At 39.4% G+C, this 16,372-nt stretch overlaps 1 protein-coding gene across 8 annotated transcripts; it reads left to right on the top strand.

The window, feature by feature from the left end:
• The first annotated feature begins 1,066 nt into the window (after positions 1-1,066).
• brpf3a (bromodomain and PHD finger containing, 3a) lies at positions 1,067-14,570 on the top strand. Of its 8 annotated transcripts, none has more exons than XM_030134204.1 (13): positions 1,067-1,419; positions 2,913-4,423; positions 5,053-5,209; positions 6,639-6,770; positions 7,781-7,915; positions 8,011-8,323; positions 9,642-9,980; positions 10,138-10,689; positions 10,768-10,822; positions 12,082-12,170; positions 12,352-12,449; positions 12,584-12,738; positions 12,843-14,570. In XM_030134204.1, the coding sequence occupies exons 2-13, from the start codon at positions 2,931-2,933 to the stop codon at positions 13,024-13,026; spliced, it is 3,702 nt and encodes a 1,233-aa protein (XP_029990064.1). In that variant the 5' UTR covers positions 1,067-1,419; positions 2,913-2,930; the 3' UTR covers positions 13,027-14,570. The 8 variants fall into 8 exon arrangements, with proteins under 8 accessions (XP_029990064.1, XP_029990065.1, XP_029990069.1 ...); XM_030134205.1 differs by having other exon boundaries at positions 2,912-4,423; positions 6,642-6,770; XM_030134212.1 differs by having other exon boundaries at positions 1,068-1,419; positions 2,912-4,423; positions 6,642-6,770; positions 7,781-7,909; positions 12,376-12,449.
• Positions 14,571-16,372: the final 1,802 nt, after the last annotated feature.

Here is a 16,372-nt window from a genome sequence, read left to right as displayed (position 1 = left end):
AACATGGACATGTAACGCTACACAAATGACCAGAGAAACACACCAAAGACTGTATTTGTTAAAGAGACTCTAGAAATTCCAGTTATTCCTACAGATTTGTACCAACTTAAGGCACCATTGCCATATCTGTAGTTTATCACTAAATCAAGAACACAAGAGAAAGCAGCGTGTGGGATCAAGACAGACTTTCAGGGTTTTTTGTTTTCATAGTTCGTTTGTTTTTTTTTTTACAGGTATTACTTTGTCACCTTATTCTATACATGCAGTGGGTAAGTTTAATATTGTATAATTACATACATACCACTAATTTATGTTCAGTCAGTCACTTTGTGGTAGCTAACAATTTTGTTGTATATATAGTTACACTATAATAAATATGCAAATATTAATTATATTGAAGACTGCACATACATTCATTTATATTAAAAAAAAACTACTTCTCTTTTCAGTCTGTTTTTGACAGATATTTTGACATAAAACTTCATATTTTCCAACCTTGCAGGCAGTCGGTCTGTTGTAGTAATTAGGCCCTTTCAAGTCTATTTTGTAGATGATCATTCCATTGTTGTACTTAAACATCTATTTCACTTCTAAATGGAAGTACGTTCCAGCATTTAAGATTTTAATATTTAACATTTGATCTACTATGTAAATATTGTCTTGTGATGTACATCTAGATATATTATTATTTTCTTATTTCCTGTTTAGTATTCTTTTATGTCTTGTGGTTTCTGACAATCTATCTGATGGGATTATATTTTAATGACTTTTTTAGTTCAAGATAGTATTTAGGCACTAAAACCTTGTTTTTTCTGGGTATATGATGTGAGGCTTTACGAGTTTAAAAGAGCAGGTGTATGATAACAGGTACAATATCGGCTCGTTCTAAGGGAAGGTGAGGCTATAACGCGCGCAGTGTATGTCTCGTTGCTCTTCTCATCGCTTCCTTCTGTTATGAGCCTCAGACAGAGTGCGGTGAGCTCGCTGAGCCAGACTGACCAATCAGAGATCGGTGCGCGTTGCGTGCGAGGTGAAGCGACGACCTACAATTGGCTGTGTTGGTTTTTTCCAAAGGGGCGTATTTTTCAAGCCATCTTGACTGAATATTTAGCCCCATCCAAGGTACATTAATTTGATATCTTCGTGATTTTGATGTCGTCAAGTTCAAAACTAGCACCGTTTGAAAGGTTTAAAGCGCTGCTATGAAACCAGGTCGAGCTCGTGAGTTGAACCTTAGTCTTGGCGGAGAACCGAAGTGCTGAAGATGACGCTGTCGCTCCTGAAATTACCGGCTAGCTAAGCTAACAGGGCTAGCATGTCCGCCTTGGTTGTAGTCTGCCATGGTCTGTCACTAGCTGACATTTAGCCAGGTGCAGTTATTCTGGTTGGCACTCCCGCTACAGAGGACGATTTTACAAGGTAACGACTTCAGTATTTACAGCATTTTCAATCTTGCCCAGAGAATTTATCGTTTTGTTACACGACTTCAGTGTGTCCTGTCCGACCGAGGAACGTTATCACATCAGCAAAGACTATCTTTTTGCAGGGGTCTGGAATACAAAGCCGAGACGTTTCACGCTGCAGTGTCGTGATCTAATGTATACATGCAATTAATTTATACATTTAGGTACAGTGCATACAGTGCACCCGCATTCTGGTTGCTGTTGGCATGTATAATTGGGCTGCTAATCAACTTGCAATACAAATGTTGTCTCCGCTGTTGTGCGCTTAAAATGGCTGACAGATGTTAGATACTCGGGTTGGTATTTAGCGCTCTTCAACCTAACTATGCACAGCAACAAGGGAAAAAAATAGAGAATGGTGGCCTCTTATTGGGCGAAGAAACGTGGCAGTATGACAGATGTCTGAGAGGACCAATGAAGAGAGAGCTGAGGTGCATGTATGCAAGCGGTGCAACTTACTGTAGTTGTGGTTGTGTAGCATGTTGTGTAGGGAGAGTACTTGAGGTAACATGCTGTGTTTTCATGACAGCAGTGCCACTGTTGTTTTACATGGCAACTGCTGTGTCCAGAAAAAATACAGTAATAACGAAACAACAAAACAGGCCTTATTAATAATGCAGAATGAAACAGCAATATAGGTCACAATAGGGAGCAAAAAGAAAATTTAGTTAGTGAGTAAAACACACTCAAGACTGAACAACTCTAACCAAGGTTTAGGGGAAATAGTTTACAAATGTACTCAGAAAGGGGACATTTTAATTTAGCATTTATAACATTTTTAGACATTTTCATAAAAAAGAGGTAAAATTAAAGCAATATACATAGCTGATGCCAGTGTATGTACACACAATACCAATACAATCACATATTATTATTGTTATTATTATTAGAAAGTTACTGTATTACACAGTAAGTCTAAGAATAAGAAAAACATAAGTAGGTCTTGATTTTTTTTGCGATCAAAATATTAGTAAAAATTTTGTCAGAATGGCCATGCGATTTCACAATTAAAAAGATAAAAATGATGATGTGACTGTTGTAGGGGTACTCAACATGTGTATTCTATTTTGTCTGAAGGACACAATAGAGCCACACCTATAATAACACGATACTCTATTGTAATGGTGTGCTGTGACATGTTTTACTACATAATTCTAAAATATTTCTTTTCTCAATTATTCAGTCCTAATTTTAGTGCCAAGACTACACTAACATTTGCAAAAATAGGATTCATTACTGCCTGTTGTAATAGTCTGCCTTTGTTAATAAGTACACCTAATACTATAATAATATTATTAATATACAGTTGCAGCCAGTACTGATGTAGTATTTAAAGTCAAGTATAAACTCTAAATGGCAACAGTAACAAAACCAAATACAGGGTAGATGCAATAATGAATTTATTACTTTGAGTGTGTTTTTTTTTTTTTTCCCTTTGTTTCCTTTAGGGAGCTGGTGTAAACTCCCATGCGGAAGGTGAGGAGGTGGGAATGTGAAACAGTTGTTTGTGGATCCAATATGGGTAGGGGTCGAGGCAGAGGGAGAGGAAGGAGTAGGGGCTCATCTAGCCAGCTGCGGCCCCCCTCGCCTTACAGACTACAGCTCTCTCCCTCCAGGGAGACTCTGACATATGCACAGGCCCAGAAAATAGTGGAAGTGGACCTAGATGGAAGGCTCCATCGGATTAACATCACAGATCCTCTGCCAGTTATCACTGAGGATGAGATGATGGCCCAGGACATTGCAGAGTGCAACAGTAATAAGGAGAACAGTGAACAAACCCAGAGCAAAGTCAGAACTTGGAAAAAACCATCAAACAGTAAAAGCAGGAAGAGTGGGAAAAATCACCAGAACCAGCGGTCACGCTCCCAACAGCCCACAGGACATGCTAATTCGTTGCAGCACCAAGCCCCTCTTCCTGAACCCACCTTCCGTTTGCTGGGTTCCGTTTGTCCTTCAGAGGTGCCTCCTCTCCCATCAGCGTACTACCGTTACATTGAAAAGTCAGGGGAGGAACAGGACAGCGTGGCTGAGTATGACATGGACGAGGAGGACCTGGCCTGGCTGGAGATGGTGAACCAGAAGAGGGTGTCTGACGGCCATGCATCTGTTTCTCCAGACACATTTGAGCTGCTGATCGATCGCCTGGAGAGGGAATCTATCCTAGAGTCCCGCAGCCAGGCTCTGTCCCAGAGTGCTGTTGATGAGGATGCCTTCTGCTGCGTCTGCCTGGATGACGAATGTTTGAACAGTAATGTCATCCTGTTCTGTGACATCTGCAATCTGGCTGTGCATCAGGAGTGTTACGGTGTGCCCTATGTCCCAGAGGGCCAGTGGCTGTGCCGCTGCTGTCTGCAGTCCCCCTCCCGTCCTGTAGACTGTGTGCTCTGTCCCAACCGAGGAGGTGCCTTCAAACAGACAAGTGATGGACGCTGGGCCCATGTTGTCTGTGCCATATGGATCCCAGAGGTCTGCTTTGCCAACACAGTGTTCTTGGAGCCTGTTGAAGGGGTAAAGAACATCCCTCCTGCTCGCTGGAAGCTCACCTGCTACTTGTGTAAACAGAAAGGCAGGGGAGCATCCATTCAGTGCCACAAAGCCAACTGTTACAGGGCCTTTCACGTGACCTGCGCTCAGAAGGCTGGTCTTTTTATGAAGATTGACCCTGTCCGCGAGACGGGTGTTAATGGCACCACTTTCTCTGTGAAAAAAACTGCTTTCTGTGAGCATCATTCTCCAGTTGGGTCTCGGCGGGACGGGTCTGGAGATGAGTCTGTTGAAGGGAGACTGGTTGGGGGAAGGGGTAACCGGGGTCAAAGGTCTTACACTCAAAGTCCCCCGACACCACCAAACAAGAAGGCTACTAAGGGTCAGAAAAAGAAATCTACCAAAGGGACTGGTGGGTCGACACGTCGCTCTACTGTGCCTGTGCTGCTTGTGCCTCAGATCCCCTCTCACAGGTGGGTCTTTAACATTTGCCTTGCCATATCATAATGGTTTAATTTAAAGCCTCTCAGGGGTCAACAGTATATTTTGTCAGGTATAAAAAAATTATTATTTAATAATATTTGGAGGAGATATAAGCTTACATCTGCAGTAAAAATTTGAATTTTGGTGTCAGATGATTTGTTGAAATGCCTATGAGTTGTCTGTTCAAAAAAGTCTATTCATTAATATTCCAACAGTATTTATTGTCAGTTTTCACACTGAACTTGAAGGCATTATAAATAACACATATAGGACTAGTAAATAAATAAGCACTTTTTTGATAATGTTGGTTATACTTGTGATGTGTAACCATTCAGATAGTTCTGTAGGTAGGACCTGGCTGAGTGATGACTAAACAGAAAGGAGGTTATAGCCAAAGTACTTTATTTTATATTCATTTATTTCAGAAAATGTTCATAGTTTTTACAGAATAGTATCCATTTGTATTTGGCCCAAGTACATAACTAGTAATTAGTAGTAGTTCTGTTGTAGCTAAGAAACTGTGTAACTACTAATTAAGATTACAATAATTTCTATTTTATCATTCTGTGTTATTACCACTACCTGTTTTGCCACAGTTTTCATTATTTAATCTCCACAGGCTTAACAAGATTTGTACAGGAGTTGAAGTACAGAGGAAGAATCAGTTCATGCAGAGGCTGCATAACTACTGGTTGCTGAAACGACAGTCCAGAAATGGGATGCCTTTAATTCGACGACTTCACTCCCATCTACAGGCACATAAGACAGCTGAGCAGGTGGGGAGGGATTTATATGATGTATAGTATGTACACACAGAGGGAGCCAACCAGGGGCCTGGAATCTAAACATTTCACACCACATTTGTATTCTCATACACGGAAATCAAGCATAAACTCAGACATCACACTTTGCAGTGATTAATTCAGATAGGTGGCAGGTTTCCATACCAAACAACCGTTCATCTTTGGAGAACTGTCAGTGCTGCACAACACAACAGCATGTAAAAAGACATGGAGATTAGTTTTAAACAAACACTTATGTGTTAGTAATGCCTAAAATGCTTTGTTGGTTACATATAAAGTGTATTTAATTTTGACAAAACATGTTTACCATTATTTAGATAGTCATTAAAGTCATCACTTTGTGTTTTTTTTTTTCTTGATAAATTTATACCAAAGTAGGCTATGTAAACTAATCTATTTCATACAGGCTGTTCAAAGTTTATAATAGATCTTTTTCACAGTGAATGTTTAGGCTCATAAAAAGGGACAAAAAAGTTGCTGATAACATTAACTACAGCTCAGTTCCATTTAACTGCCCCAGGAGGCCCTTCCTGTGAATGAGCATGCATAATTCCAAGACCTGAAACTAATACACGTACAAGGGATGCAGCAATTTTTACACTTACTACACCTGTACATTTTCTGCTTTAACAAGGAAAAATGTCTACTGTGAAAAAGATCTGTTTTGTTTCCTGCCAGAAACTTGGGAGATTGAGGCCTTGATCACATTTCGTTTTAACATGAGTCTTGGGTGACCTGGTCACAAGTGGACAACTCAAAGTGTGTCAGTTCACACCTGGCATTAGATTGTGTTTCTATGTGTGGCTCAGGTGACAACTTGTGATCCGATCTTACTTCCTTGCTTAAAATGCGAATAAATATTTGCTATTAACAGACCAAATTTGCTATTAATTTTAAAGGGCTGGAGACAGCACTGAATTCCTGTGCACTGACTACTTGAAAATTTTAAGATGAAACAATGCAGACTGGGTCCGTTCCTTGGTGTGTTCCAGGCAAACTAAATCACCCAAGGTGTTTGACACACTTATAATAAATGACTGTGGAATTTTCAGATGTGGACATAGCCAGGGATTTGAGAGTGTCAAATGAATATATACTGTACTTCCTCTTAGACTGAGGACATCAGCTGAGTAGGCGGTCCTTCAATGCAGGACACATTTGCAGACAAATGAATGCGACCATATTCGGCTTAGACCACCTCAGAATGTGGTCTATGATTGCATCCTCAATAAGTCTTGGGTCATCTCATACCTGTGGTCCATTTCTGATCAGATCACCCAACATGTATGCCACATGTGACAGGGACTTGATTGTATAAACTTCTTTGACCTGTGTGTCAAAGCTAAAACGACTTCACTCTTCTAAATGTCATATCTCACAGTGCTTGTTCCTTTCTGTTCAGAAGGAGCCTGATGAAAGGCTTTGTGCTGCTAGAGAGGAACTACGATACTGGCAGAAGTTGAGGCAAGACTTGGAAAGAGCCAGGCTTTTGGTGGAACTGATTCGAAAGAGAGAGAGGTTAAAGAGAGAACAGGTGTGTAACAGAGAGAAGTCTGATGTGTGAGTCAAGCAAAACATACAGGGTTTCTACAGGTTCCAACATTTTAAATTGAAAACTTCATTTTATTAACTTAGTTTTTTTTGAGTCATCTGAAACGGTACTATATAAGCACTTCCATACTGTTCTTCTCTTTGTTCTTCTTTTTTATTTCCAACTATATATAACCTTTATATTTATCCTATACATAAAATATATGTAAAACACAATAAGGTAAATCTAGATGTAAGTACAAGCACTTCCAGCTACAACATACAACAATAAGAGTTATGTAAAAAACACATTCCTATACATAAATTCATAAATAATAAGTCATTAATACATTCATCATTTGAGGAGGGGGGTCTAGTCCAGGGATGGTATTAATTGTCCATTTCGCAGTGTAACATATGGAATAATTCATTTGAAGGAGGTGAGCAGTGTGTGTGTATGAAATGTGTACGTTGGTTATTTGGTTTCACTGCATTAGTAAATCCATGACAGGATTGCAACACTCAGTGAAAGTAGGTTTTTCGAGCCTAAATATGTGATCTGTTCCCTTTGATAGATATCCCATACTACAATACAATTATTAAAGCCATTTAAGATCTCATATCCATACTAGAGGCTGGATTTTACAGAGGCTCTATGTTTTCCTGGCTTCTCATGTGACTAATGCCATCACACCAACAGCAGACTTCAAATTGATATTTTGAAGAGTTTTCAACTAAATGCTAAAGCCATTTCATTTGTTAAGACTTTAGAAAATTGTATGTAAAACATTTTAAGACATTTTCTGGCCATTTCTTGGACTGATTTTAGACTTGCAGAAGCCATGTTTAAGTATTTGCAATATTTTCTCGATTCACATGGCATGTTTACTCATCCCAGGCCTCCCAGTTCTCTTTCCTGTCATTCATTTGAACCCTGTAGAATGACCTTGTATTTCCCCCACTCTCCCTTGTGTGCTTACATCACCGTTCTGTGTTTACGTCACCGTTGTTCAGATGAAAATTCAGCAGGCTGCTCTTGAACTCAAGTTGACCCCTGCGTTGGTGCTCCTCCGATCCACCTTGGACCAACTACAAGAGAAGGACACCGCCAAAATCTTTTCTCAGCCTGTTAATCTGTCTGAGGTCGGTGTACGTAATCTGCTGAAACACATTTTTAATTTAGCAACATTTCATTTTAGGTTTACTATGAGAGCTAAGAGGTTTTTTTTATTTTATTACCCAAGGTTCCAGATTATTTGGAGTTCATCTCACAACCCATGGACTTCTCCACCATGCGTTCCAAACTGGAGGGACATGCCTACTGCTCCATCACAGACCTAGAGACTGACTTTGAGTTGATGATCTCCAACTGCCTGAAGTACAACTCAAAGGACACCATGTTTCACAGAACAGCCTTACAACTGCGGGAGGTGGGCGGAGCTGTTCTTCGACATGCCCACAGACAGTCTCAGAGCATCGGGCTGGACCCCAGCACCGGCATGCATCTACCAGAGTCTCCCAACAAACATGGTTTCTACCACTGTACATGGGACGATGGTAAGTGTTCATAAAAAGTTCAAATAAGCAATTTCTTCATCCGCATACCCTGAATCCCTCATCTATTGTCTTCTATTTATTGTCTCATTTATCTTTACTATTAATTATTTGGAAAATGTGTTTCAATCAGTGCCTCAACTTCAATCAGCACATTATCTATATTGTAAAACCCAAGTGGCCTCTGTATGCGTGCATGTGTGTGTGTCTCGGTAATCACAAAAAATCCAGAAAGAGCTGACTGCTGCCGTTTGGCATACTTATGTATTTTTGGTCAAGGTAGAGACCAGTGAAAATGGCAAGTTGATAGGACCAATACTTTGGGAGATATTAATAATTTTGGAATACAATAGCCTTACAGTCATGTTGCTATGCCCAGAACACTTTGGCGGTGACTGATGGACAAATGTGGTACAGCATGCACGAATACACAGCTGCGTAAAAATCTACCACATCTAGAACCCGTGGATCCCCACGGGTCATTTCGCTAGTTTCAAGATATTTGTTCATCAGAAACATTGCCAGAGTAAAAACAAAATACAATTCTGTTCACAACAGGGGTGTCAAACATGCCCCATGGGCCATAACCCGCCCACTAAAGGGTCCAATCTGGCCCATGGAATGACTTTGTCAAATGCAAAAATTACACTGAGGATATTAACAATCAAGGATGTTGAGTTCGTTTTTGTTCAGGGGCCACATACAGACCATTTCAATCTCAAGTGGGCTGGACCAGTAAAATAATAGCGTAATAACCCAAATTCTTTGTTTTAGTGTAAAAAAGTAAAATTGCATGAATATATTTTCATTTCACATAAAAAGTAAATAACTTAAACAACCATGTACAACTTGAAATGTCTTAAGAACAATAAGTCCAAATTTAGCAATATTATGCCTGTTATAAAATATTTTGTCCCTTTGTAGATCCACTGTGATCTTTAAGTTGTAATGCACATGTGTCAATGATGAGCTGAGGCATAATGTTAAAATTGCACTGATATTTCTTAAGAAATTTCAGGTAGTAATTCACATTTTTGAAATGATAGTTTGTAGATGGTGTAAACATTTTCATAACGTGATTTTTGCTTTTTTTTTTTACTCATAGAGAAAAGTGTGAATTTGACATCATCTATAGGTTATTATGCTATAATTTTACTGGTCAGACCCATTTAAGATTGAATTAGGCTCTTGCATTTGACACCCCCAATCTACAACCACATTTCCTCCTGTCCAGACAACTGCAGCATAATATTTAATATCAGCAATTACCGGCTGTTAAAATGGACAATACAAGATAAGTTTATTATTGTTATTATTCCAGTCGACACCCTGCTGGACCCAGAGAACAGACTACACTTGACAACAGAGGAGCAGCTCAAGGCCCTACTGGATAAACTGGATATGGTAACATCTATGCGTACCAGTGGTGGCCGAACCAAACGTATTAGGTTACTCCGGCGAGAGATCAACACTCTCAGACAGAAGATGAGCCAACAGCAACAAAACACTCAGCCTGTAAATGGCGATGATAAGGAAGATGAAGCAAAGGACCAAGAAGAAGAGGAAGAGGAGGAGAAAGAGGAGGAGAAAGAAAAGAAAAAGGAGAAGAAGAGTGTTGAGGATAATGGACCTTTGACAGCTGTCTCCAACTCTGGGGCAGGTAAAGAGATTTTTCTAAACACGTTGTACAACATTACTTTTTTCGAATGCCATTTGGGTCTTTGTCAACGCTGTCAACTTTGGCAGTAATTCCACTCTTTATAAATGAATTATTATTCTGATTTATGGATTTGAAATACAAATTCTCTTCATTCCAGATGACTCTCCACCTGTGCTAGAACTCACCTGTCCAGTGTCGTCGCCACTGCCTGGAGACGCTCCTCTCGAACCTCCGGTCTTGGGCATTGTAACTGGAGGCCGAAGGTCACCTGGGCGCTCCTACAAACGGCAGAGATCATCCCGCAGCGGAAGCAGAAGCCATGTTGAAGACGAGGCTGAAGTTGGCGAGACTCCATCTTCGCAACCAGACGCCGTCCATGAGGCTACACCACTCGGAACACCCCCTTCGCTGCCTTTAGTCGGAGTTGGCCGTCGCACATCCGTTCTGTTCAAAAAAGCAAAAAACGGGGCACGAATGGCAAAAAATAAGTCAACGCCACAACAAAATGGAAAAGAGTCCGAGGGGAAGACAAACGGTTTGGATAGCACCCCAGCCAGTCCAAATTCCCCCAGTGTGACCAACATCACCACCTTACCTCCTATCCCAAATGCCCCCCCTACACCACCCTCTCCTTCACACCACCTCAGGTCTAGAGGCCACAGTTCAGAAAGTGAATCAGACAAACTCCCTCCCCCACTCGATGAAGAAGGTAAGGACAAGATAGATCAGTTTATGTCAGATACTGTAATGATCCACACCTCGTCACAATTCCTTGTTTCTTCGATAGGTCTGACAAATGGAAAGCACACCGCCACAGACACTGATGATGACCAAAAACTGAAGTGAGTATGGAACGACTTAGAGCCCGGTTCGCTGTCCACCATGTGACCTAACTTTAGAAAAATACTAACACCAATCAGTGGGAAGAGATGCATAATATTTCATCGACTTCGATTCATCCCACCATCTACAGATATGATGTTTGTCCATTTTAAAACCCTTTGTATTCCTTGGGGTCAATTTGACCCCATTCCGCTGCCTTCGTCCATGGGATGTGGAAGGCAGCGGAGGGGTTTTAAAGAGTGTTTCTCAATGGGGTGTTTGAAAAAAAAAGTTAGAGGGGGGTGTTGAATCTGAAATAGGGGAATGTTAGCCTGTATATGTATCAATATCAAGCAGCATGTTATGTAAATGGGGAATTTCTGTGTGCCCCACCCCATCCCCCGGTCTTCGTCTTTTATAGAGAACATTGACTGCCCCATGGAGGTCTCTTGATGTACAATTTTACAATTACCACTGGCTGCACCTTTGGTGTTCCTGCCATTATTTTACCTTATGAAAATTTTGCATGAAATCTCTGGTGCTAAGTTTTGTAAACATGTAAAAACCAGTTTCAGGTTTGACAATTTTATAAAATTATCAGAACTGAGCAGATGATACTGCTTCAGTGTGTGACAGTGGTGCCATCTCCTGGGTTTTTTAGCCATTATTATTAGGGCTTGGTCATACAGAGAAGCGACAGGTTCAACCACAGTCAATAAGGCTTGGCTCCCCACTGTGACACAATAAGACATACGTGAAAAAATCATTGTATGCATGTACAACTGTGCTGCTTTGATTGGTGTGTGATGCCTAATTAATTTGAAGCAGGTCAGGTCGCTCTGTACTGTCTTTATCTTTTCAGATTTTATCTAGATCTAGTTATGTAGATTTGGCTTTAGGAATTCTCTTTTTTTCCTATTATCTTTACTGATATATTATATTATATTATATTATATTATATTATATTATATTATATTATATTATCGGGGCACTAGGGGCAGTAACCCACAAGCTGAGAGGATGGCTCCAGCAGAAACCAGGAACAACATTAGAAATCTCTTGTCCCCCCCCCACTCGACACTTAGTTGCGAAGCACTATTACATGACCCCCCCCTCCCACTTGACAAGTTGTTACGGAGTGCTATAACGACCGCCCCTGTCTCTTGTCTCTTGCTATTGATTAATACTTTTTTTTCCCCTGAGAAATAGGGTCCCATGGGCCCTGAATTATTTTTTTTAAAATTGTATCAAAATGTTAACATGAATTTTGTGTTTACAGCGACAGCGTCCCTCCACCCAAACGTAGTCGGGGTAAACCTGCACTGGCCAAAGTTCCCAACAGTGAGAACGGAGATATTGCTGGGTCTGGTATGTATTACAACAAGACAAAAAAACAAACAAAAAAAACCAACCAAATTCTTTGCGCCGTGTCATTGTGAATGTCATTTATATGACATTCATGACAGTACAGGGCAGAAATTCTATTTGGCCTCATTAGCTGTAACAAATACAAACTATGTATTTGTTATATGGAATGTCCTGTTCACAGGAAAGTCTACACTTCTGTCTTTAGATAGTGAGAGGGAGCTTACACCTCTGGACCTTGTCTGGGCCAAATGTAGAGGATACCCATCATACCCAGCAATGGTGAGAATGAATATGGTCCTGCAGTTTATGGTGTCCATACTGTACTGTTGAGTCTGAGAGATGACATCAAGAAAAGAGCCTTTGTGTGTCTGATTGAAGCCAATAATGTGGACTGACATGGAGTTTTGTTGCAGATTGTTGACCCAGACATGCCCCAAGAAGGACTTCTTCACAATGGCATCCCCATTCCAGTGCCTCCTGGGGAGGTGCTCAAACTGGGCGAGTGGAGACGAACGGAAACTGGTGAAAAGCTGTTCTTGGTCCTGTTCTTTGACACCAAGAGAACTTGGTAAGATTGAGACAGACAGGATGAGCCTCATGCTGAAGTTTAAATCATGATGGGTCGTCACTGCTGTCACTTTTTTGGTCACAACTGTCGTTCTTGATTTTCAGGCAGTGGCTCCCGCAGAACAAACTGCTGCCTCTGGGGATGGATGATACTGTAGACAAACTGCGCTTAATGGAAGGCAAGAAACCAAGTGTTCGCAAGTCTGTGCACACCGCCTACGACCGGGCCATTGTACATTTAAACCACGTGAGAGGAAATCTCAACTTCAATCCCTCCAATTTTATATGATTTTTTTAAGACTTGATCATTTTTAAGGCTGCCAGGTTATCAACACTCTTAATAAAGTGGTAAAATGTAGAATTATATTTCCAACTGGGATGTGAAGGTTTCCTGCAGAAAATCGATGCTCTGATTTTAAAAGGTTTTTAAAGGAAGGGAAAAAGTGCTTGAAGACATTGTCATAGATGAATTTGTTCATTTAGTCATGTCATTTTTAAAAAACAAATGTTTTACACAACCACTGTTGCTATGTGTTCATATAAAGATTTTATTTTAGGCCAAAGCGAGTCGAGATTTAAGTCAGAAAACTGTAAATATTTAAATGTCAAAGGGATTGTCTTGATTCTAAACATATTTAGATTGTATTTGCCATTGAAATGTCACTGTGTTTAATGGAGTGTAAAAGTCCCACTCAAGCTCATGTCGTATCTGGACTCGAATGTTTGGTTAACAGTTATTTTCTGATACAAAAGGCATGGAAGTCAACAGAAAATACTATCTTTAAGATTCTCCTTCTCTTTAGATACTATGAACCTTTTATTTAGTTTATTTTCTTTCATTGGTATTGTTATAATTAGAGAATTATTCATAAAAATGCAACAAATTGACACTAAATTCAAAGCTGACCTCAGTGTGCTTCTGTGTTTAACTTTAACAATGATATCAAATATACTCAAAACATCTTCTTAGATCAGTTCATCAGCAGGAAAAGTAGTGTATACAGTGATAAAATTAGTAAAAAAAAAAAAAAAAATACTGATAAATACAAATGAAAAACCTTATCTTTGAGTCCAGTTATGACTTGTTGTGGGTGGGACATCAGAGGTCTTTACTTCTTTTTCCATATTGTGAAACTGTATTATGATACTAGAATGTTATTGAGAGTATCCGGTGCAGCTACTTGGTTAGTAAGATGTGAAGCCACTAGAGGAAACGCTAATTACTTATTTTTGTGACTATGTCTACTGCAGTCTTTCACTGAAGAGCTTGGATGAAATGACTTGAGAAGCACAATCGGTCTGTTTAACATTTAAAAAAAAGAAAAGAAAAACAGGTGGTGAGTCCTGGAGCCATATGTGTGGCAGAAACGTGTTTGTACAGTATATACATATATGTATACACTTAAGTGTAGTAAAGGTGCATGTGTATAGTTTTGTAAATATGTAAATGTCTGTTTATATTGGCTTACATGAAGTAATTTAAGGAATGCAAAAATCAAATTTAGATTTTAATTTATAATTTGTGGCAGTTGAGAGTGTTATTTAAAAGGTAAAATATTGAAAAGATTTATGTAAGATGCTAAGTAGATCTTTGTAATAGTGATGGTATACACCAACATGTCAGATCATATTCTCTAGAGGCGAGACGGCACAACCCCTGAGCTCTGTAGACAGACGTGACCAAACTCACATGCTAGAGTGTTTGGTTTGGTTTTTTTTTGTTCTTGGGTGGAACAGGAGATTTTTGGTCTTGTTATTTGAATTGTACAACAAGACCTATAATCTACCTGAGACAATATTTTCTCACACAAGAATAAATGCTGTTTGAAACAACTGCAAGAGTATGTTTTCGCCTGTGTTTCCATTCAGTGACTGTGCAGCATTTGGTAACATTATTTTAAGACACTTGAGGCTTAATTCAGTCTGAAAGCTTTAGTGCACAGTTATTTTGTTCACATCACGTCTTTGAGTGTGAGATTCCACTGTGAATGTCACATGACACTGAAGTAATGTTTACAGTTGAATTTATGAGTTAATGTGAAGTTGAAGCCTGCACATTTGTGAGCAGAGTGATGCTGTAATACCTGCTGAGGAGACTAATGTAAATCTAGAGCAGAGGTGTCAAACGTGGACTGTGGACCAAAACCAGCCCACCAAAGGGTCCAATCCAGCCCACAGGATTAATTTGCAAAGTGAAAAAAATTACACTGAAGATACTAACAGTCAAGGGTGTCAAACTCATTTTAGTTAAGGTGTGACATACGGTCCTATCCAATAATCTGTAAATAAAATAAACACCAAATTTTTGTCTTTTTTTGTGTGGAAAGTAAAAAAAGTTAAACAAGTGGTTCAAGGCGCAACAAACCCCGCCCCTCGCATGTATTGTAGCTTATTTTGGCATCAATTTAGTTGATGTCATCACGTGTATGCATGTGCTGATGTCAGCATATCAATTGCTTCTATGCATGTGCCAAGTTTGAAGTAAATTGAAGCAAAATTGATCTTTTTATAGACATTTGAAATTTTGCCCATTATATGTAGATGGGAGAAGAGGAAAGATTTTAAAAATTCATAAAAAGTTTTAACTTTGACCTACTTTTCCCAAAATGTAATCAGATCTATTCTGGGTCACTGGCAATCTATAAACCCAATTTGGTATGAATTCAACCAATAGTTTTGCTGCTAGAGTGTTAACAAACAAACAAACCGAACCAAAAACTATTCCCCTTGCCTCCCCTTCAGGGTTCGGGATAACTAGATGATGAAAATGTTTACAATTGCAAGGTATTAGTTCACAAAAAATGAATAATTTAAACAACCATAAACAATCAGAAATTTCAAAACAAAATTAAGTGGAATTTAAGTGATAATATGCCTGTTACTAAATATGTTGTGCATTTGTAGATCAACTGTGATCTACAAGTTGCTGAGGCATAATATTGTTACAATTGCACTTATACATTTTTATACTAAAACAAAGAACTTTTTGGAGTTATTTATAGGTTGTTATGCTATTAGTTTACTGTTCTTGGTCCACTCAAACTGGGCTGTATGTGGCCCCTGAACTAAAATGAGTTTGACACCCCTGATCTAAAGTGATGTCAAAGTTGTATGAATTACTGATATGACTCTTCAGACTGTGGGAACATTAACACAAGTCAGATCGGCATCTGATTTACGATGTGTAAGAAATGTAAAGATCAGATACTGTGCAATCTGTGATGTTCACACTGTCACAGAAACAACAGATTTAATCCACACAGCTGCAAAGTCAGATGTGGAACAGTTCTGCCTCCAGTTTTAATGAAAGCATGTGTATTTCCTGTGTTACTCAACCGACTTCCTGTGTGATTTTGACAGCTCTAAACCTTCCTGTCGCTGCAGGTGACCTTAAAGCTGAGTTGTGGTGCTCTCATCACTTCTTTAATTTGAGTCTCATCAAATGGAAATGTGAAGCGATCATGTTGTATTTGTATGTCAGCAATTAGTGATGATCAGATATTAACTTAATATTTTACTGACAAGGACATTGCAAAATGTTTAGATTCTCATTTTAACATACCACCTGTAAAGATCAATATACCCCTCACTGTAAAAAAAAGATAACACATGCATAAGTGAAAAGTAAAACCAAC

Source organism: Sphaeramia orbicularis, chromosome 5 (assembly GCF_902148855.1).
Source record: "Sphaeramia orbicularis chromosome 5, fSphaOr1.1, whole genome shotgun sequence".
In the NCBI taxonomy this organism is placed as follows: domain Eukaryota; kingdom Metazoa; phylum Chordata; class Actinopteri; order Kurtiformes; family Apogonidae; genus Sphaeramia; species Sphaeramia orbicularis.
Note: the sequence above shows the minus strand (reverse complement) of the source record. Positions and strands in the feature narration are given on the sequence as shown.